The sequence below is a fragment of the Castor canadensis genome, chromosome 2 (assembly GCF_047511655.1).
Source record: "Castor canadensis chromosome 2, mCasCan1.hap1v2, whole genome shotgun sequence".
Lineage (NCBI taxonomy): Eukaryota > Metazoa > Chordata > Mammalia > Rodentia > Castoridae > Castor > Castor canadensis.
The window spans coordinates 37,276,575-37,298,844 of record NC_133387.1 but is presented as its reverse complement, the minus strand read 5'-3'; the positions used below and the strand labels follow the sequence as shown (position 1 = coordinate 37,298,844).

General features: G+C 35.5%; 1 protein-coding gene across 4 annotated transcripts in view; it reads right to left on the bottom strand.

The window, feature by feature from the left end:
- The window catches only part of Tfec (transcription factor EC), a 142,254-nt gene extending 131,392 nt beyond the window's left edge, over positions 1-10,862 (bottom strand). For 3 of the 4 annotated variants that reach the window (XR_012444927.1, XR_012444930.1, XM_074064582.1), the window contains exon 1: positions 10,635-10,862. Coding sequence is in view for 2 of the 4 variants with exons in the window: in XM_074064582.1 (XP_073920683.1) it covers positions 10,635-10,832 (198 nt within the window). In the remaining 2 variants the exon portion in view is untranslated. The remainder of the gene's footprint in view (positions 1-10,634) is intronic. The other variant, XM_074064596.1, reaches the window with a different exon arrangement.
- Positions 10,863-22,270: the final 11,408 nt, after the last annotated feature.

Here is a 22,270-nt window from a genome sequence, read left to right as displayed (position 1 = left end):
ATTCTATGTTTCAAGATAAGTAAAAGGAAATTACACTAAAATTATAGGCCAATAGTAGCAAAGAAGAGGGAGAACATTGATATTCTAACTTCTCTGTCTGCTATAATATATGACCCAAAAGGTTGTGGAATTCTTTCAGCTTCATTACATAAAATCAAGATAGACCTGAGACACAGGTACTGAAAGAACAGGTGACTCCCCCACTTACCCCCTGGGCTTTGGTGAGCCATTTTCTTGCATTAGTAGCTCTTGGGCTATAAAACTATTGTGCAGTGTATTAGATGCTGCAAGTCTCAGGCATGTAATGTACGTTATTCAGACAACACAATGTGGATTAGGTGACTTTAGGCTTCTTTATTCAGGTGCTGATCATAAGTTGAATGAACTTAGCATAAGCACAGCTATCATTTCAATCCATCCATTACTCGTTATCAGATAGTAATAGATATATTTGTTCAAGTCTGAGCCAGACATTCCTCATGCTTACAACAAAAAGGAACTTTGGAGGTGGGGAATGTTCATTCTGATCAAAAAACTTTTTATAGAAACTGCATAATTGTCACTTTGTTTTTTCAGCTATAGAGCTTCTGTAATTTCTATCCCTTTTATCAACACTAAAGGGAGAGCAACTTTTAAAATTTGTAAGGTATAATATGTAGGCCAACTTAACATAATTTTCTTTTTTTTGGTTTGGGCTTTATAATAAAAATAGGGTTTTAAAAGTTCTTTGAAATAAGGAACTTCAAAAGGATGTCCAGCATAAATTTAAATGAGATTTATATCTGAGGAGATGACTAAATCCTACAGGCTACTTAACAAATTTAAACACCCAAAGTACAACTGGAAAATGGGGTTGAAACATGGAAAATTTAGCAACTAAATATATGATTATAAGGTTTTTTTGCTACCTGCACTTGATTTATAAGTTTTACCTCTTATCCATATTAATACCTTTAATATATGCCCTTTTGTACTTTTCTTTTCCTATATCCAACTCTATTCCTAGCAGCCATTTTTCCCTAGGGCCCCAGAGAAAAGTAAAATGATAGCAAACACTAGGAAAAAAATGTAGAAAGTTCCAAGGAGAAGTAATGTGCTTCCTCAAAAAATCATAGAAAGAGGACAAAGGGAGACTAAAGGTCAGATATGACGCTCCTGATTCCCTACTCTGGAACAAAACCAATATATAGTGTGTATGCAGTGGAAAGTTTGCAAAAGGCTAGAAACTGCAACAGAGAAACTAAGAAACATAAATGAGAAGAGTTTTTGTCATTTTTCCATTTAGAGCTTAGAGTATTAAGTGACCTCTGCATATTACAAGTAGTGATTTACAAGTAAGTATTCCTGTAGGGCCCCAATAGAAAAGGACAGTCCAACCTTGGTTCTATAGTTGAAGTCCCAGGTCCATTGACACTGAACACTGTTGCTGCCACTGTTGATCAAACAGGCTATGAACTCATGAGGCACCTTAGCACTAGATGCTGGACAAAGAAAGGAAGTTCTCACAGAAAGCCATCAAGATCAGAGGACATATGGACATGTAAACTTTACCTCATGTCCACCAAAGGCTGAGGCTTTGCCAAAGAGATAGATTTAACCTTAAAGCAGCCACTTTAAAAGTTTTGTGACACTTTAACTGAGAAGTTACATTTTCCTCCCCCAATTAGCCATCTGTTCCTCCTCCATCTATTGCTACCTGCCACCCTACAGTAAGCTATAAGAGCTGGGATGGTAGTGGGAAGTTCAAAAAAAGTTTGAAATTGTTATACAAAAGAAAAAGCTACATCTTTTTCCTACTTTTTTTGCCCTTTCTACACATAATCAACAAAATGGAATTAGGTACTCAGAAGATAGAGCTTCCCACAAGTGTCTCTATTTACATTCAACACTGGGTTGGCGTATATGAGTTTAGAAAGAAACATTGCTCTATGGTTAAAGAATACTCTCCAATTTCATATACTCCAAAACAGCCTGATTTCATTCTTTAAATGCATTAATATATATTTATTAAAACACATTACAATCTGTTATCAAGGGGCCCATGGCATTTAAAATGCACTTATCACAGCACAAGTCTCTTAAGCTTAGAATCTTTTTCAACAGTGTACCTAAAGATTTAAAAAGTCAAAAGTGTGAGCTAGTTGATGGCTTCAAAGTAGTAAATGCCCTCATAAAATCATTATTGAAAATGATTTGGGAGAGAGGATCCAAAATGGCAACTGGGACACAGACACAGACTGCGTGAGCTCTGTGAATCAGGGACCTTGCTGAGACGTTGGAGACATACTTGGCTGAGGTAAAATACAAGGGATAGCTGAAATTTTGACACCCTGAACCCATAGCCCTTGGAAGGCTTCTCCATGCCACAATACACTGAAAGAGCAGGCAGGCCACCACGCCCACACCGCCACCATCTGCCAGCCCACAGGGCCTCCACCCTACAGGCCTGCCAAGCCACCACCCCTCTGGGCCCACCGGACTGCATGCTTGCCAGCCCGCCAGGCCTCCACCCTGCAGAACAGCCAGGCTGCTGCTTGCCATAAGAGAGCTCCAACACCACCAGATGTCAGCTCCAACCTACCTAGGAGACACAGACAAACAAGACTGGATGCTAAATGAGTAACACCAGAACTACTAAGACTGAAATGCTACTGTTCCTGAACCAGGAATTAATTTTTTTCTTTTTTCCCTTTTCTTTAAGTGTTTATTTGTCTTGTTCGCTAACTGTCCACCATATCTCCCTGTTGATTTGATTCTTTTTCTTTTTCTTTTCCTGCTTTTTCTCTTTCTTTTTTCTCCTTCTTTCTTGGTTTTGTTAGCTTTACTATTGTAAGTGAGCTAATACTAAATTACACATAGACCAGGGACAGAAACAGTACAAGTGGAATGATGGGAAGATGAAAAAAGGATGAAAACCATTCTCCCTCCAAAAATAAATTAGTACACAATCCAGAGAGAAATGAAGAAAACAGATGCCCAGATCCAGACTCCAACAAAACAAAGATAAACTATACCAAGGAACCTAACAAAGTCCACAAGAACCATCTGAAAGAAGAAATCCTACAAGTAATCAATGAGAATTTCATGCAGATGATACTATACATGGTCAATCAAAATGTACAAGAGGCACTCAAGAAATTCCAAGACAACAAAAATAAAGAATGAAAACACACAAAAACAAATAAACGAAATCATAGGAGCCCTAAATAAACACCAAAATGAAACAGAGAACAACATAAATAGAGAGATAAATGAATTAAGGACAAAAATTGACAATATTAAAGAGGAAGTGACCCATACTATGGAAAACCTCAGAAAAAAGAATGAAACAGAAGTACAAAACAAAATGGAAGGCCACTCCAGCAGACTACAACAAGCAGAAGACAGAATCTCAGAACTTGAAGATGAAATGGTAATTAAAGGAAAAACCAAAGAAATATTAGTCAGACAATTCAAGACATGTGAAAAGAAAATGCAAGAACTACCAACTCCATCAAAAGTCCAAACCTGAGAATCATGGGCATTGAAGGAGAAGAGGTGCAAGCAAAAGGAATTTGTAATATATTCAACAAAATAATAACAGAAAGTTTCCCAAATCTAAAGAAAACTATGCCCATTCAGGTACAGGAAGCCTCCAGGACACCAAAGACTGACCAAAATAGAACTACCCCAAGACATATTATTATTAAAAGAACAAGCACATAAAAGAGATAAAGAATATTGAAGGCTATAAGAGAGAAAAAACAAATAACATACAAAGGTAAACCCATCAAAATCACAGTAGATTTCTCAATGGAAACATTAAAAGCAAGAAGAGCATGGAGTGAGGTCTTCCAGGCACTAAATAAAAATAACTTCAACCCTAGGATACTCTACCCAGCAAAACTACCATTCAAAATACATGGAGCAATAAAAGTCTTCCATGATAAGCAGAAACTAAAACAATATAGGACCACCAAGACACCACTACAAAAGATTCTCCAAGGAATTCTGCACACAGAAAGTGAAAGCAAACAAAACCACAAAAGTGCAGACAGTACCAAACCACAGGAAAAGAAAAGGCAAGAAAGTAGAGAGTAACATTGATTCAGCTGCACACAATCAAACCCTTAAACAACAAAGACAACTAAATGACAGGAATCACCACATTCCTATCAATACTAACACTGAATGTTAATGGACTAAATTCCCCCATTGAAAGACACCACTGGCAAACTGGATTAAAAAGGAAGATCCAACAACTTACTGCCTACGGGAGACCCATCTCATTGAAAGAAACAAGCACTGGCTGAGGGGGAAAGGATGGAAGATCTACCAAGCCAGTGGCCCCTGAAAACAGGCAGGGGTAGCAATACTTATCTCAATAAAGTAGACTTCTAACTTATATCAATCAAATGAGATAAAGAAGGACACTCCATACTAATAAAAGGGGAAATACACCAAAAGGAAATAACAATTATCAACTTATCTGCAACCAACGTCAATGCACCCAATTTCATCAAACATACTCTGAAGGACCTAAAAATACATATAGACTCCAACACAGTGGTAATGGGAGACTTTAATACTCCCCATCACCAATAGATACATCATCCAAACAAAAAAAAATCAATAAAGAAATTCTAGAACTAAATCACACCATAGATCAAATAGACCTAGCTGATGTCTACAGAACATTTCATCCAACTTCTGCACAATATACATTCTTCTCAGCAGCTCATGGAACCTTCTCCAAAATTGATCATATCCTAGGGCACAAAGCAAGCCTCAGCAAATATAAGAAAATAGAAATAATCCCATGCACTCTATCTGATCACAATACATTAAAACTAGAAATGAACAAAAAAACAATAAAAAACATTCAAACAATTGGAAGTTGAACAACACATTACTCCATGATCAATGGGTCATTGATGAAATAAAAGAGGAAGTTAAAAGGTTCCTGGAAGTTAATGAAAATGAAAATACATCCTACCAGAACCTATGGGACACAGCAAAGGCAGTCCTAAGAGGAAAGTTTCTAGCCATGAGTGCATATATTAAAAGGTCAGAAAGATCTCAAATCAATGACCTAATGCTACATCTCAAACTCCTAGAAAAACAAGAACAAGCAAATCCCAAAACAAGCAGAAGGAGAGAAAAAATAAAAATGAGGTCTGAAATCAATGAAATACAAACAAAAAAAAAATACAAAGAATCAGTGAAACAGAAAGCTGTTTCTTTGAAAAGATAAATAAGATTGACAGACCCCTAGCAAACCTGACTAAAATGAGGAGAGAAAAACCCAAATCAGTAAAATCAGAAATGCAAAAAGGGAGATAACAACAAACACCATGGAAATCCAGGAAATTATTAGAGACTATTCTGAGACTCTATATTCTAATAAATTTGAAAGTCTCAAAGAAATTGACAGATTTCTAGATACTTATGACCATCCAAAACTGAACCAAGAGGATATTAATCACCTGAATAGATCTATAACACAAAATGAAATTAAAGCAGCAATCAAGAGTCTCCCAAAAAAGAAAAGTCCAGGACCTGATGGATTCTCTGCTAAATTCTATCAGACCTTCAAAGAAGAACTAATACCAACTCTCCTTAAACTGTTCCACGAAATAGAAAGGGAAGGAACACTGCCTAAATCATTTTATGATCCCAATATAACTCTCATCCCAAAACCAGACAAAGACACCTCCAAAAAGGAGAACTATAGGCCAATTTCCTTAATGAACATTGTTGCAAAAATCCTCAATAAAATAATGGCAAACTGAATCCAACAACACATCAGAAAGATCATCCACTGTGACCAAGTCAGCTTCATCCCAGGAATGCAGGGGTGGTTCAACATATGCAAATCTATAAATGTAATACAGTACATTAATAGAAGCAAAGACAAAAACCACTTGATCATCTCAATAGATGCAGAAAAAGCCTTTGATAAGATCCAACACCATTTCATGATAAAAACTCTAAGAAAACTAGGAATAGAAGGAAAGTACCTCAACATTGTAAAGGCTATATATGACAAACCTACAGCCAATATCATACTTAATGGTGAAAAACTGAAACCATTCCACCTAAAATCAGGAATGAGACAAGGGTGCCCACTCTCCCCCACTCTTATTCAACATAGTACTGGAATTTCTAGCCAGAGCAATTAGACAAGAAGAAGAAATAAAAGAAATACAAATAGGTAAAGAAGCTGTCAAAATATCCCTGTTTGTAGACAATATGATCCTATACTTTAAAGACCCAAAGAACTCTACCCAAAAACTCCTAGACACCATAAGCAGGTAGAGCAAAGTAGCAGGGAGCAAAATCAACCTACAAAAATCATTAGCTTTTCTATACACCAACAACAAACAAACTAAGAAGGAATATATGGAAACAATTCTGTTTACAATAGCCTCAAAAAAAAAAAATCAAATACCTCAGAGTAAACTTAACAAAGGATATGAACGACCTGTACAAGGAGAACTACAAGACTACAAAAGATAGAAAGATCTCCCGTGCTCATGGATTGGTAGAAACAACATAGTAAAAATGGCCATACTACTGAAAGCAATCTACATGTTTAATGCAATGCCTATCAAAATTCCAATGACTTTCATCACAAAGATTGAAAAATCTACCCTAATGTTCATTTGGAAACACAAGAGACCACAAATAGCCAAGGCAATACTCAGCAAAAAAGAGCAATGCTGGAGGTATCATAATACCCAACTTCAAACTATATTACAAAGCAATAGCAATAAAAACAGCATGGTACTTGCACAAAAACAGACATGAAGACCAGTGGAACAGAATAGAGGACCCAGATACGAATCTACACAACTATAACCAACTTATTTTTGACAAAGGTGCCAAAAATAGATGATGGAGAAAAGACAGCCTCTTCAACAAAAGTTGATGGAAAAAGTGGTTATCCATCTGCAAGAAACTGAAACTAGATCCATGTTTATCACCCTGTACTAGTATCAACTCAAAATGGACCAAAGACCTTAATATCAGACCCAAAACTCAGAAGTTACTACAGGAAGGAGCAGGAAACACTCTGGAACTAATAGGTAAAGGCAAGGACTTTCTCAATAGATCCCCAGCAGCCCAGTAACTAAGAGAAAGAATGGACAAATGGGACTTCATAAAATGAAAAAACTTCTGTACAACAAAAGAAATGGTCTCTAAACTGAAGAGATCACCCACAGAGTGGGAGAAAATATTTGCCAGCTATACATTAGACAAAGGACTAAAAACCAGAATATACAGGGTACTAAAGAAACTAAACTCTCCCAAAGTCAATGAACCAATAAAGAAATGTGCAACTGAGGTAAACAGAACTTTCTCAAAAGAAGAAATTCGAATGGCAAAAAAAACACATGAAAAAATTCTCATCAATTCTAGCCATAAAGGAAATGCAAATCAAAACCACACTAAGATTCCACCTCACCCCTGTTAGAATAGCCATCATCAAAAACACCAACAACAATAGGTGTTGGTGAGGATGTGGGAAAAAAGGAACCCTCATACACTGCTGGTGGGAAAGCAAGCTAGTGCAACTACTCTGGAAAAAAATTTAGATGCTTCTTAAGAATCTAAACATAATCTGCCATATGATCCAGCAATCCCACCCCTGGGGGTATACCCAAAGGAATGCGACTCAGGTTACTCCAGAGGCACCTGCACACCCATGTTTATTGCAGCACTATTTACAATAGCCAAGTTATGGAAACAACCAAGATGCCCCACTACTGACAAATGGATCAAGAAAATGTGGTATTTAAACACAGTGGAATTTTACTCAGCCATGAAGAAGAATGAAATCTTATCACTCACAAGTAAATGGACGGAACTGGAGAACATCATTCTGAGTGAGGTCAGCCAGGCTCAGAAGACCAAAAATCGTATGTTCTCCCTCATATGCGGACTTCAGATCTAGGACAAATACAGCAATGTTGTTGAACTTGGGTCACATGACAAGGGGAGAACATATCCCGGAGGTATAGGAATAGGTAGAAAACCCAAAACGTGAACACGTTTGATGTCTCTACTCCAGAGGAACTAATACAGAAACCTTAAAGTGACAGAGGTCAACACAAGAAGGGTATCAGGAACCAGTGTAAAGATCAGTTAGAGATGAATCAACTTGGGTTGTAACACATTTGTACATGGAAGCAATGCTAGGAATCTCTCTGTATAGCTATCCTTAACTCAACTAGCAAAAACGCTTTGTCTTTCTTATTATGCTTATGTCTTCTCTTCAACAAAATTAGAGATAAGGGAAGAACAGGTTCTGCCTGGAAGTGAAGGGAGTGGTGGGGAGATGGTGGGGTAGGGGGCAAAGAGAACATGTATCATGATCTGTGTTAACAGCTACAAACTGAATATCCCCCTCCAATTCTTAGAAAAGACTTTCCTTCATGTCCTCCTACAGCCATAAAAGTGAACCAATAAAAACTATGCTTAGTGTTTACTACCTTGGTCATAATGACCAGGCCAAGGGCTGGACATGTGATCACATCAGTCTTCCCTAGAATTTTTCACACTGGAGCTGAGTAACCTAAGTCTCTGTTCTTCTGGTGGCAAGCTGTAAGGATGTGAACCTAGAAAAGATGAAGCCTGCGAGGAGGAGGAAGTCTGAAAACAAAGGCAATACACAGCAAGAAGCACAGATGAATGATAGATAAGTTCTTAATATTAGCTCTCTTTCCTGGTAATAGAAGCCAACAAATTCTAGCTGTGGCTTAGTCTACTTCAAACTGGCTACTCTTACATAAATCATTGTAGACTTCATGAATAGAGCCAGTGAGACAAAAAACAAACAAGACAGACAAATTAGAACTGGCAACACTGTCATAGTCATAGAACAATAACATTTTTGCTAGGTATGCAATTTTGAGATAATTTCTTAAAGTTTATGGGCCTCAGTTCATTCTGCAAAATGGGACTCACAGCTATTACACTAGATTGTTAAAGAATTAGAATAATGGATGTAAATGGCTTAGCATGATTCCTGTCCTGTAACACTTGTTTAATCAGTGCCAAAAAGTATATATTGTTTTGAGAATAAAGATGTGAGGATAATGATGATGAAACCCTAAAAGGACAAAGATTACTGACATCAGAATTGTAGGCAATTTATCCATCAGAAGCTTGCTTACTTAAAATATATCTTAGGAAAGAAAATCTCAAAGACTAAATCAGAAACTGTAAAGAAGTCACAAATAATTATAAACAAAATGTATTGGTTACCTAAGAAGCAGTGATTTTGAATGCTAAATTTATTATTTTAAATAAACATTTGTGATTAAAAGTTTCCTAAATGTTAATGTAATAGACTTATTTTTAAGAATAGATGCAGCATGTAAACTAAAGCAAATGTGGTTGAGATAGCTGTTTCTGTATCCTGAAAATAGATGTAACAATACTTTAGGCTCAATAAATTGCCCCCCCTCAGTAAAAAAAGAATGTCTTCCTTGACCCCATCATACCCATGTACAATGCTAGGCACCACATCTATAATATATAGCCTTTCATTGTATATATTTATTTCTCCTGCTACATTATAAAACCTTCATAATAAAGTCTCTTTTCATATTTGTACACTAGAAATACAGCTCAAGAACTTGGTTCTTAGGAAGCAGATGCTCAAAGCTGGATGTGGGGGTGCCTGGCTCTAATACTAGACAGGAGGGTGAGGCAGGAGGATTGCAAATTCAAGGCCACTCTGACCTACATAGCAGGTTTGACACCAAACATAGCAACATAGTGAGACCTTGTCTCAAAAAACAAAAGAAAAACAAAAAGTAGATGTCCACAATATAGTATTTAAGTTAAACTAAATTGTAGAATTCTATTGAGTTTGAAGACATAAGTTCCAATTTTGTTCTTCCATTTAGTAGGTATACTAACTGAAATAAGTTACTAACCAGAGGATCATATACACACAGTGTTTCCCTTCAAAGTTATCTAACCTCCTTCTCTAGTACAAAAATTCCAATTAAAATATGTTTATTACCAACACACACTGAATAGACCCTCAACAAAAAATAACAGTCAATCAAGCTTCATAACCACTTTTTAGCATAATCATTATGTTTCACATAGAGTAACTCAACAAAGCAATGCTTTATCTTTTATGAACCCAATAATATAGAGCCAGTGATTCAGACTCAGAATTCTAACCTAAAGAATATATCCCTTCCACACAGTCACTTGTATTTTACGCCTTGGAGGACTTCTTAAAAGTTAATGATTATTGATAATCTTCCTGCTCATAAACACATATCACTGATTGGATTGGAGAGCCAAATGAGATATCCCAGAGCTTCTTTGTAAAGTATAATTAGATCCAAAATATCAAGTAGTAGCATTATCATGATGGTGACATAGAATATGATGACAGGAAAGAGACAATTATGCACTTTGGATGCATTATTGTTCTTATATTCCCATCTGCTAAATGAACCACTTATTGTGAATTGTAGTCACTTATTGGGAATTGGGAAAAGGTTCTGGGCTTTTATTCTTATTTTTCCTTAAAATTTTGAATACAATTAAAATGTATAGGTTCTCAGAGATGCTTGCTTACTACATTTGTTTGGAAATTATGTCTCTATATGTAGATAGATATATACCTTGGAAAGGGATGACAATTGACTTGAAGCAATTTCTGGTCTTACTGGGAAAAGTCTATGAAGCACAGGTTTGTATGAAAATTGCATGTGGAACTCTGTCTGCTGGTCCCTGGATTCCTGACTGAGTTGCAGTCTCTTCACTTTTTCTCCTAATTGTGCTTTCAGCTGAAATTGGAGTCCGGTGAAAGCTTGCAACATATTTTTCTTTTTCTTCTCACTATTAGTAGGTTTGAAAAAAAAAACGAGCTCTGCAAAACACATGCAAAATATGTTTTCTTTTATCATCTTATATTACATATTGTAAAATAAATCTAGTAAATGATAGGAGAAGCATCTGAAATAGAAAAACAAACTCTTTAACAGTTAAGGTACACCCATAAAGGTACAATTCTTAATGCTCAAGTTAAAAAAAAAAGATGAGAAGAAACAGTTGGCATTCAGCTAACAATTGTGTTTGGAGATTTGTGCTTGACTTTGTTATTCTGAGCAAAGCCAGGTACTAGTCTCTTGGGATTATGTACAAAGGCAAGAAAAAAAGTGGACATGTACAAACCTCAAAGGTGACTGCTGGGTTAATAAAACAGTCTGTTTTCTGTTCACTCACTCTTGCTCTCAGTGTGCAAGTATATTAAAATATGTCAAAAGGAAAACCATTCGCTGTGCAAAAATAATTCAACTACAAGTCACAATTTCCAGCTGGTGGAGTGCCTTGGTGCATTTAAGTGCACTAACAAGTGACCCATACATCTCCCTGGATGAAAGTTGTATCCTCATTAAAGGAGAAACAAACACAAAACAGGAACAACTGTCACATAGAAAAACAGCCCACAGATATCACATTTCCCCCCACTCAGTCTCTGACTTGAGCTATGCAGACTGAAAACCCAGTGCTATCCTCAAAGTAACCCCTTTAAAAGCAATGAAAGTGAAACAAGGAAGCTGCTAGAGGAACTAAAAGTCTAGCGAACGGGCATCCAAGGTCTTGCTCAATGTATCTGGGAAAACATCTTTTTCCTTCTGGTCTCTATAAAATCACATACCATGCAAGACATTGTAACAATGTGAAGTGGCTGGATTAAACAAACACACCCCAGGGAATTTAGAATAAATGCTGTAAATTCTATCTTTAAATAACCCCTCTTACATAAATTCTGCTTTAAGTTTTCATAAGATGTCATACCAACCTTATCTCTTCTGGTATTTCTCTAGAGAACTATTTCATTGTCCAGACTCTGCAAAGACAAAGAAAAGAGGTTATTGTTACTAAACTCTGATAACACTGCTCTTATTTGCTTCATATATTGTTCATTATCATGAGGCTAAAACATATCTTTCATACTCAATGTGACAGGGTCATTCCTAGGCACAGCAGGATCCATAAAATGAGCATATGCCTGCAAAAGGTAGATAAACATCTGGAACAAGAAGAGAACAATATTTAAGAAAACATACCTAATTACAAAAGTATGACACTAACCAATATTTTCAGGTTAAGTAAGGTATTTCTCTTGTATACTAGTAACACCTTTGCTCAATTATTTCCATAGTAACTAGTATACACTATTTCAGTAATCTATTTACACTATCCTCTTCCCTTAGTAGAACACATGCTGCTCAAGGGCACCATTTCTTATCTGTCCTTTCTTTGTTGCAGGAACTTCTGTCTTGTACAGCCCCTGCACATAATAGGAACTCAATAATTGCTGTTTGGTTGGTTGGTTAACTGATTATATATAGCTATAGGCTTGGTTATTTGTGCCCCATATGAAACTGCAAAAGGAAAGTGGCTCTACAAAGACACCAATATTTTCTAAAACAAACTGCAACCCAAGAGCAAGAGGTGCATGCATAGAAAAGTAGAACAACTGGACTATGAACTATGCTTTAAATGAGAATATATAAAACAAGCATCAAAATAAAATTGAACCCCAATATAGGAATGTAAGTAAGAAGGGATTATTAAACCTATCTAAATGAATTAAAATGTCCAGGCCCAGACCAATTATGTGAGCCTAGAAATAAGAAAAGTATTTGAGCAGCCAAATGATAAGAAAAAACTTACTAAAAATGGATAAAGATAAGATTTCAGAAACTAAGACCTAAAGAGTTTGATTTCAGGCCCCATGAAATCCTAAAGAATATTATTAAACAACAACTCTTTGAATTCATAAAAATAAAGTAGAATTTACTAGGAAAGAAGGAAATGATGCCAAAAGAGTATTACATAAGGTGAAAGTCCTGGGTTAATGTTCTGAATGTATGCCTCCACTCACTGTAGTGATTTCTCCTTGTCTTTATTTTTGTGGGTTGAATTGTGTCCTCCCCACCTCCCAAAAATAAGTTGACATCTTAACTCCAGGTAACTGTGAACATGACTTAATTTGGAAATAGAGTATTTGCAGATTTATCTAAGATACAAATTAAGATTCAATTCGATTGGAATAGGGCAGGGTCCTTAATTCAATAGGACTGGTGTTGCAGAAAAGAAGAGACACAGGAACACAGACATGACAGACAGAAGCCCCTGTGACCAGAGATTAGACTGGTACTAGAAGAGAAGTGTGAAGTTCTCTCTCTACACCCCCAAGAAGGGATCACCCCTGCCAACAAATTGGATTCTGACCTATAGAACAAATTTCTGTTGTTTTAAGTCACCCAGTTTGTGGTCGTTTGTTATGACAGCCCTAGGATACTGGAACATCATATTCCTCATGTGATTTCCAGGAAGATTATAACACAAGTAAATTATTCAGCAGAGAATTTCACAAAGATTCTTATAACATTTTTACAGATAAAAATATGTGATCTTAATTATTACTTAGATTCAAATTTGCATAAACTCTGACTACCATAAAGAATGGATTAATAATTCAATATAAACAATTTTTCCCCAAATGCTCCCTTATTCATATATGAAAAATAATTCTCAGGTCTCAGATTTCTATCTTTTAAGGTACTTTGGAGACACACAAGTTTCAGAAACTGACTTGAATTTGTATTGATAAATGTAGACATAGAATCATTCACTTTCCTTTTTCTGTTTAACATCTTTAATTATACTTAGAGAAATACATGATATCCAATATAGGGAAAGAAAATTGTAAAAATTAAATTCACATATTTTAAAATAAAATTATTATTATCTTAATAGCAATTTATTATTCTAACAATATCATTTACAATCATTATCATGATTTAAAATGCTAAACCCCTAATAGTTCTTGATACATAGAAGATACTTAATAAATTGCTATGACTGTTTGGGGACAACTCTGCAGCATTTGTTTTCAAAGATCCAAAGATCCAAGCCAGGCCTCAAAGGTCATGGAGAGGAGGATATTTGACACCAGATGAAGGTGAGAGCACCAGAAAAGAGAAATTCCCCCACACACTGACAGTCATAAACATCACTGAGACCCAAGAAAGGTACAGCAGACCTAGCGTCATCAGAGTGGCTTTTTGTTAGTTAAACATTTTTTCCCAAGGCTGTTTAGGACAATCACATGTAACAACTGGGCATCTGATAGATACAAAAATGTATTTTTCTACATATTCACAAGAAACGCAATGCCAATAAAACTCCTCACAGAAGTAATTCAGGTTCTTTATAACTGAACTATTTCTAGTGCAAGGTTTTGACACCACTATATTAGATTCCTGTGACTGCCATTACAAAAACAATTATCCAAAACTTTTCTTAAAATATACCCTCTTATAGTTCTAGAAGACAGAAGTCTGAAATCAGTTTCCCTTTCCACAAGTCACAATATCAGCAAGGCTGGCTCTTTTTGGAGGCTTTAAGAAAGAATCTATTTCCTTGCTTTCTTCAGATTCTGAAAATCTAGTCCTTGGCTTGTGGCCCCATTCTCCATCTTCAAATTGTGTCACTTCAGTCTCTGCTTTTCTGGTCACACATCCTTCTCTCTGACTTTGAATTCTGCTTCCTTCTTACAAAGACAATGTAATAGCATCAAGCCGGCCTGCATAATCCAGAATAATTTCCCCATCTCAGTATTCCTAATTTAACCACATTGGCAAAGTTTCTTTTGCCATATAAGGCAATATCTTCAGGTTCTCATACCCATTTAAAAAGAAACACTACAGTGAGGGAGTATATTACAAATTGAAAGCATAGCCAGCTTGCTTGCTTCACAAACACTTATAATGCTTTTAATGAGACAGATGCATTTCTAAGTGTTTTACAAATATTAACTCACTTAATCTTTACAACAGTTCCAAGAGGTGGGGGTCATTATAATCCCCCAGTTTACTGATGAGAAAACTAAAACACAGAAAAGATAGGCGACTGACACATGGCTTCGAAGTTATTTACAACTAGTATAAATCTAAATCATGCCTATTAACTAGACGGCCTTGACACAATGTTTTCATTAAGAAAAAAATGTGTTTTTCATGGCTCATGAGGATTTAAATAAAATAATGTATAGAAAGTATTTATCAAAGTTTCTGGCTCAAAATTTATTCATTTTGTGGTAACTAATAAAAGATATGTGTTAGAGATTATGGCCAAAAAAAAGGGAAAAAGAATAAAGATGGATAAGGAACTAGAAAACTGTCACCTGGAAAATGGTAGTTTGGCTTGGATAAGGAAAGAATTATAAAGGGGACATGATAGCTGTCTTGAAAAATATGATGAACTTTCATGAGAAGGGGAAGTATATTTATTTTAATGTTTCTCCATAAAATCAAACTAAAACCTAAGGGTGGAAATTACATGGTGATAAAATCTGACTCAAGAAAAAAAGAGAAAGATCTGATAATTAGAGTGATCCACCAGTGAAAGAGGCTTCCCCAGAGTTTTGTAAGCTTTCAGTAAGTCGACATGTTCGAGTACAGGCTGAATGACTCTCTGCAGTATATAAAAATATAGGAATAATTTCCACAATAAGGACATTAAAATACATTCATGCATTTCTTCAGCAAACACTTACTAACCACCACCTCTGTGCAGTGTCTGTAAGGCCCCTTACAGCTCTAAGAATTATAGAATCTACTCTTTTATGAATGAGCAAATAAGAACATGTTCTCAAAGTGGACATTTTCAGGCTGACTGTCTCTGGAAGGTCTACCAACTGATTCTTCAACCCTCAGGCTCTTTGGCTTCACTGATATCAGGGACAATAGCTTTTATTTTCACAATCATTTGTCACTAGTTACAGAAACACCTTTTCAACAGTAAAGAGTCAGTTTTTAATGGGAAAACCACTCATTTTTATACTATGTTAGGTGAGGCTCTTCTTGAAAAGAGAATTTTATCCCACATGCTTAGGTGTTTTTTTTTTTTTTCCTTCTGGTCTATGCAAACAAATACAGCAATTACATCTTTTCATCCATGAAAAGAGGGGAAAGGGATTGGAGGCTTAGCTCAAGTGATAGAGCACTTGCCTAATATGTATAGACCCTGGGTTCAAGCCCCCAGTACTGCATAAAAAGAGAGCTGGGAGGATAGGACCCTTCTCATTTAATTTGGAATACATGCCACCTGTGGAAGAGTGTATTGGCTCTGTCTTCAGAAAAGATATGCAGAAACTTTGCCCACTCTTCTGGACCCACAAATAAATTAAGTCTGGTAGAAATCTATTGAGTCTTGTTTGCCCTTGGAATTACTAAGAGTTTGTCTACCTCTATTCTAATCTCTTTGACTAAAAGAGATTGCTTTTGGAGACTGGCCTGAATTATACAGGTAGTCCAAAAAGCTTCCAATTACTGAGTGAACGTGCCCAGAATATTTGTCATCCATAGTTGTGATGCCACTTCACCGCACAGCAGCTAATGTCACTTATTACAGAGTTGTTAGTACCTGTCAGAATTAACCAGACAATTGATCAGCACTGTGTTTTATTCTTGCTGCTTAGGATACTTTATGAGCATGAGACAGAGAGCAGGGATAATAATAACCCAAATACAAGTTGACTTGAATGAGATTTTATTGTTTGAAGGTAACTTTGACAACTCTGTCAAGGTTATGCTAGCTGAAGAATGTGGTGGAGCCAAGACTAAAACCCAGAGATGTGGAGTGCTTGAGCTCCAATTGACTGAACAGTCTTCATAACCTTTAACCCCTTCGCTAACAAAGACAAATGTTAGAAAAAATATTGAAAAGTAACTTATAAGGCTGCATTTAGACATCTTTTAGAGAAATAACCAGTGAACCTAAAATGGGATTAGAATCTAGTTCTACAGAAAATCTGTATTCTGGATGACGATTAGTAAAATTAAATGTAAAAAGCTCTCAGTGCTATGGGTAAGCCACATCACGGAGTTGTTAAATATCATGCAGGACTCTGTATAGTCAAGAACATTTTTTTTAATAAGGAAAATTTTCTTCTTTTCCCATTCAAGATGCCCCAAGGCACTCGTATACATTATGGATACTACTGGCCTGAAAATTCTCAGATGAGGGAAAAAGAAATCCAAAATCCTTGAATTATAAGAGCACTAAAAGCATCTAAAATGATAACTATTTTTGCCCCTTAACACTGAAAGAGCAACTGATTTTTTATTTTTCACTTGGAGTTGACCTTTATTTAACCCAGGCATGCCAAAGTCATGGCCTGAAGCAATTTCTTTTCAGTGAATGCCTCAACTTGAAACAAGAATAGCATCTCCCTTACCCTCTCTGAACCATCATTTCATAGCACTACTCATGGCCAGTCTGAAAAAGAAAAAACTTGTTTTTCAGCATTCAAAAAAATGTAAAATTATTTATTTCTTTACTTCACTTGAAAAATATTCAGAACATTAAAATGTTTGTAAATTCTAAAATAATAAAAATTATTCCTCAAAGTTATTAGCAAAATATTCAACAAAGTGTTTTTTCTCAGTTAGACATAAAAATAGCAAGCAGGTTGTGCCTGTGCCATAAAGAGTTTTGTTTGATCAATTGACTTCATGCTGGCATCTTTTCCTAATGGGTAAATTAATATTAAGGCCTTATGGTGCCTCTTTTCACCCCTTAGATAAGTCCTGCACCTACACACAATTGTTTAGAGTCTCCCACTATTCTGAATGTAATAAATTTGGTATGTCTAAAGGATTTAGACATGATTAGTGGAGTCTAACATTCTTTGTGCAACAACAATAAACTCAATAGTTGCATATTATGAAAGATTATAATACCAAAGAGAAAAGTCCAAAGGTACAGTAGCGGGTAATTAATTTAGAGACTAAGACTTTATGGCTATAAATACTAAGAGGTACATCTATGACTGACCCAAGGGAGAGTCTCTGAATAGCTCTATTTCTTGGATGGCATAAATGGGATCCTGGGCACAGGTAGATAGCAGAATAAAATAAAATAACTGCCTATATCAAAAAAGTATATAGCCCAGCTCAAGGAAAATCCTACAGCCTAGCTCAAGGATTTCTAGAAATGACTGTTCAATAGCTATATTTATATAATTATAGTACAATTATTCTATTAGTGTGATCTTTATTCCTTAGGCAGCATTGATCAAAGTCATGGAAAAGGAATCAACATTCACCACATACCGAGCACTTTGCTAAAAACTTTATTATCTGTGTTCAAACCCTATTACCACAAAAAAAGAGCTCTTAACTCCTATATTACATAGCAAAATAATATTAGCAATAATTGAGAAAATATGAATCCAGTCAATACAATAGATCAAGAAAGAGAAACAAAAGTTAAAACTATTAAAAAGAATAAAGGTATTAATGGTAAATGATATAGATAATTAAATAGAAAAAAGCTAAGAGAAACAACAAAATTGAAAATAACAAGAATTTGAACAGTAAGCTTAACAAATTTAAAAAGAAGCCTAAGCATAAGCTTTTGAATATATATATATATATATATATATACATATACATATATGTATATGTATATATATATAGACACTGACTTGTGCATTTTAAGAGAGTAAATTTTATGGTATATAAATTGTATCTCAATAAACAGTATAGTTAATAATAATAATGATTGTACTATCAGTTAAGATGAGGGGAAGGATGGAAATGCAGACAATTTTCTGATCATCTGAATGTAAATTAAAACAATTTTTCTGGAGGATCAAACTTTGGTCATCAAAAAGTCCAGTTGTTCTATTTCTAAAAATTTATTCTAAGCAATTAATCAGTGATGTGACATTAGATTTATATAATATTCATCACAGGCTTATTTATAATAGACTCCTTAAAGGTAATTTAAACAATGTCCATTCCAGAATGCTTTTCTATATACATAGAAAGCTGAGTTTCGGAATGGTTAATTGTGTGAGAAATGTTCAGAATGTTAGAAAGGTAAGATACACAAAAAAAAATGAAACCCCCCAAAAAAATTATAGCTGCAAAGAATACTCTGAGAGAAGATGTTTTTTTTTTTTTTTTGCAAAAATATATTTGTTAAGATGAAAGGAACTGATGGAAAGGTACCTGGATCCAGGAATGAATTCTCACATTTGTTGGTGGGGAATGGGCTGTGACTGGTATAACAGGAAGTCAAAATAATTCTGACTTGCTCTATGTTTGTCCAACTCCTAGGGGTCAGAGAAGGAAGTAACTGGCTGCTACTCCATATCACTTCCCTTAGACACATCAAGCCTATACCCTCCACTGAACCCCACCAAAGCCTCTCTCTCTCTGTAGAATATTTTTGCCCTGGATTTTTATTTGGCTTGCTCCTGATACACAGTACACATTCATGTCCCCACTGAAAAGCCTTGTCTCCCTTCCCATAGCAGTATATGAGTATCAGCTGGGAATTTGTTGGAAAGACAGAATCTCATGTTCCACCCGATATGAATTGAATTCAAATCTTCATTTTAACAACATCCTCAGATGATTCTTGGGCACACTAAAAATTGAGACGCAGTATCCTTACAGTCTAGGATAGAGATTCCAAGCCAAGATGTATCATGTCTCCTTAGCTTTATCTTTACCTAAAATTATTTTCCTGACTACTTACAGGTAGTTTCGTCAGGGCAGAATCCTTTGTGTCTTTTTGGCTGTATTGCCAGTTCCAAAAGTAGTTGGGACCAAGAAGATGTTTGTTGAATGAAAGCACAAAATGGGGAGACATATTCTTTAGCAATTTTAATTGAAGAAATACTATTTCACATTACCTTTACTATCTAAATAATTTATTTGGGGATCTCAACTATTGAATAAAGGGACAAGAACTAACATATTAATATTCTACTCACACTTCACACACAAATCATACTTACTATTTGCATAATAAACCCTATCTAATAACTATGACTTAACCATATAACAATGTTCCAATACTAGCACATGTAAAAATAAAGGTAGACTTCCCAAAAAATTAGAGTTGACAGTCATGAAGGCTCATATCTGTAATACCAGCTACTTGAGAGGGGGAGATCAGGAGGATCTTGGTTCAAGACCAGTCTGAGCAAAATGTTAGCAAAACCCCATTGCAACCAATAAAACTGAGCATGATTGTACCTGTCATCCCAGCTCTGCATGAGGCATAAGTAGGAGTGTGGCCCAGGCTAGCCACAGCAAAATGTGAAAGCCTAGTCAAAAATATCCAAACCAGAAAGGGCTAGGTATATAGCTAAAGTGGTAGAGCCTTTGCCTAGTAAGTGCAAAGTCCTGAGTTCAAACCCCAGTATGCTAAAAGAGAGGAAAAAAAGGTAATTCTAAAAAAGAGGATTACCACATATTACCATATGATCCAGCTATTCTCCTTGTACATATATATCCATGAAAATTGAAGAAAGGTGTTCAAACAAAAACTCATACACAAAAGCTCATAGCAGCAATATTCATAGTAGACAAAAGGTGGAAACAACCCAGAAGTTCATCAAAAGATGAATAGATAAGTAAAATGTAGTGTACTCATACAACAGCCATAAAAAGGAATCAATGATACAAGTTATGATATGGACAAATCTTGAAAATATTACATTAAGCAAAAGAAACCAGGCATAAAATTCATTTATTATCACCTATTGCAAAACCCACTTAGATGAAATATTAGAATAGACAAACACATAGGGAGTAAAAGCAGTTTAGTAGTGGTTGTCAAGAGCCAGAAGGAGAAAGAAATGGGGAGTACCTACCAAAATGGGCATGGAGTTTCTTTTGTGGTTAATGAAAATGTTCTGGAATTATAGTCATACACTGCATAATGACATTTCAGCCAATGGTAGATCATGTATACAACAGTGGTCCCATGAGATTGTATGTCCCATGAGAATATGATGACATCACTGCCACCTTAGTTTAAGTATAATCTACAGTGTTCACATTGTGAAAAAATTGCCTACTGACACATTTCTCAGAACCTATCACTGTTGTTAATCAATGCATGAATATAAATAGTGGCAATGGTTGTGCTTCCTTCTGAATGTACTGAGGTCATTGAATTGTACAACTTAAAATGGTGAATTTTATACTACTATGAATTTCACTTCAAACAAAAATAAAAAGTAAAGACAAACTACTTTTTAAAGATGTAACAGCATTAAAATGTATTGACTTGCTATCAAGAAATTTTGCTTTCACAAACTCACTATTTCAGAGGTCAGGGTTCCAAATGATTAATGTTCTGTGATGATTATCTTTGGCAGACAGAGATAAGGCAGGGAAATAAGGTAAAAGAAATGAGTCTGGGATTTGCCTAAGCCAGGACTCAGATTTCTTTGATCCTTGGCTAAAAGCCCTGATTGGCCCAAAAGGTCAAATGGAAAGGAAAAAGAAATCAAGGATAAATCAGTAAAATAAAAAATTCATTAAAATGTAGCTATTGGGAGGAAAAGAACTAACCTTCCTTTCTTACACAAAGAGAGAATTGACAACCTAATTTTCAGAACAGGTAACAAATGTATAGATGTAGTGAGGTACCCAGAATTTCTTCTCTATAGGGAAATGTCAGAAATAAATTAAGGAGAGGCCTTCAGACTTACTGAAGCCACTGAAATTGTAATTGTTGTTACTATTGCAAGGGTTTATTAAAGATCATTAAGAAACTTGACATTTTTAAAACTATTTGGATAGATAAGATCCCTATTTGCACTGTAAGCCTTTATTGTTAATTACCTGTTGTGTGACGAACTACTTCAAAAGTGACTGTTATGAACTGTGCTATTAGTTCATTTAATAAGAACTTGTCAGAAAATTACAGGTTAACAAAAGTTCATTAGGAAGTTGAGTGTTTGGAACTCAGAAAGTAATTTCTCTATATTACAGAATAATTTTAGCTATGGTGGTTGGGTTCTTATGGCAGTGGAGTACAAAGAACCAATAACTCATACACACTTGCTTCTATAGTACTAAACAGCCCATAAGATTTCCACGGTAACATTCATTCACCATTTTTTGACCAAGGCCATCTTTTCCCTCCACTGTATTACTGCTGCTCATTCTTTCATTCATCATTCACTTATTCATTCAACAAACATTGGCAGTGCCTACTATAAACTAGATCCTTTGACAAGTGCTCTCCCTTTCCATCTACCAGGTATCAAGCTTTCATCAATCTAAAGTATGTAACTGATGGTTTAGCTTATAAATTCTAGCATAGTCAGGAATAGATACGTTTTGAGACCAAATAGAAGCAACAAGTGTTGGAGACCAGTGAAAGAGGTTATGGCGTGGAATGATTCTTCAACTATGCTGCCTTTACT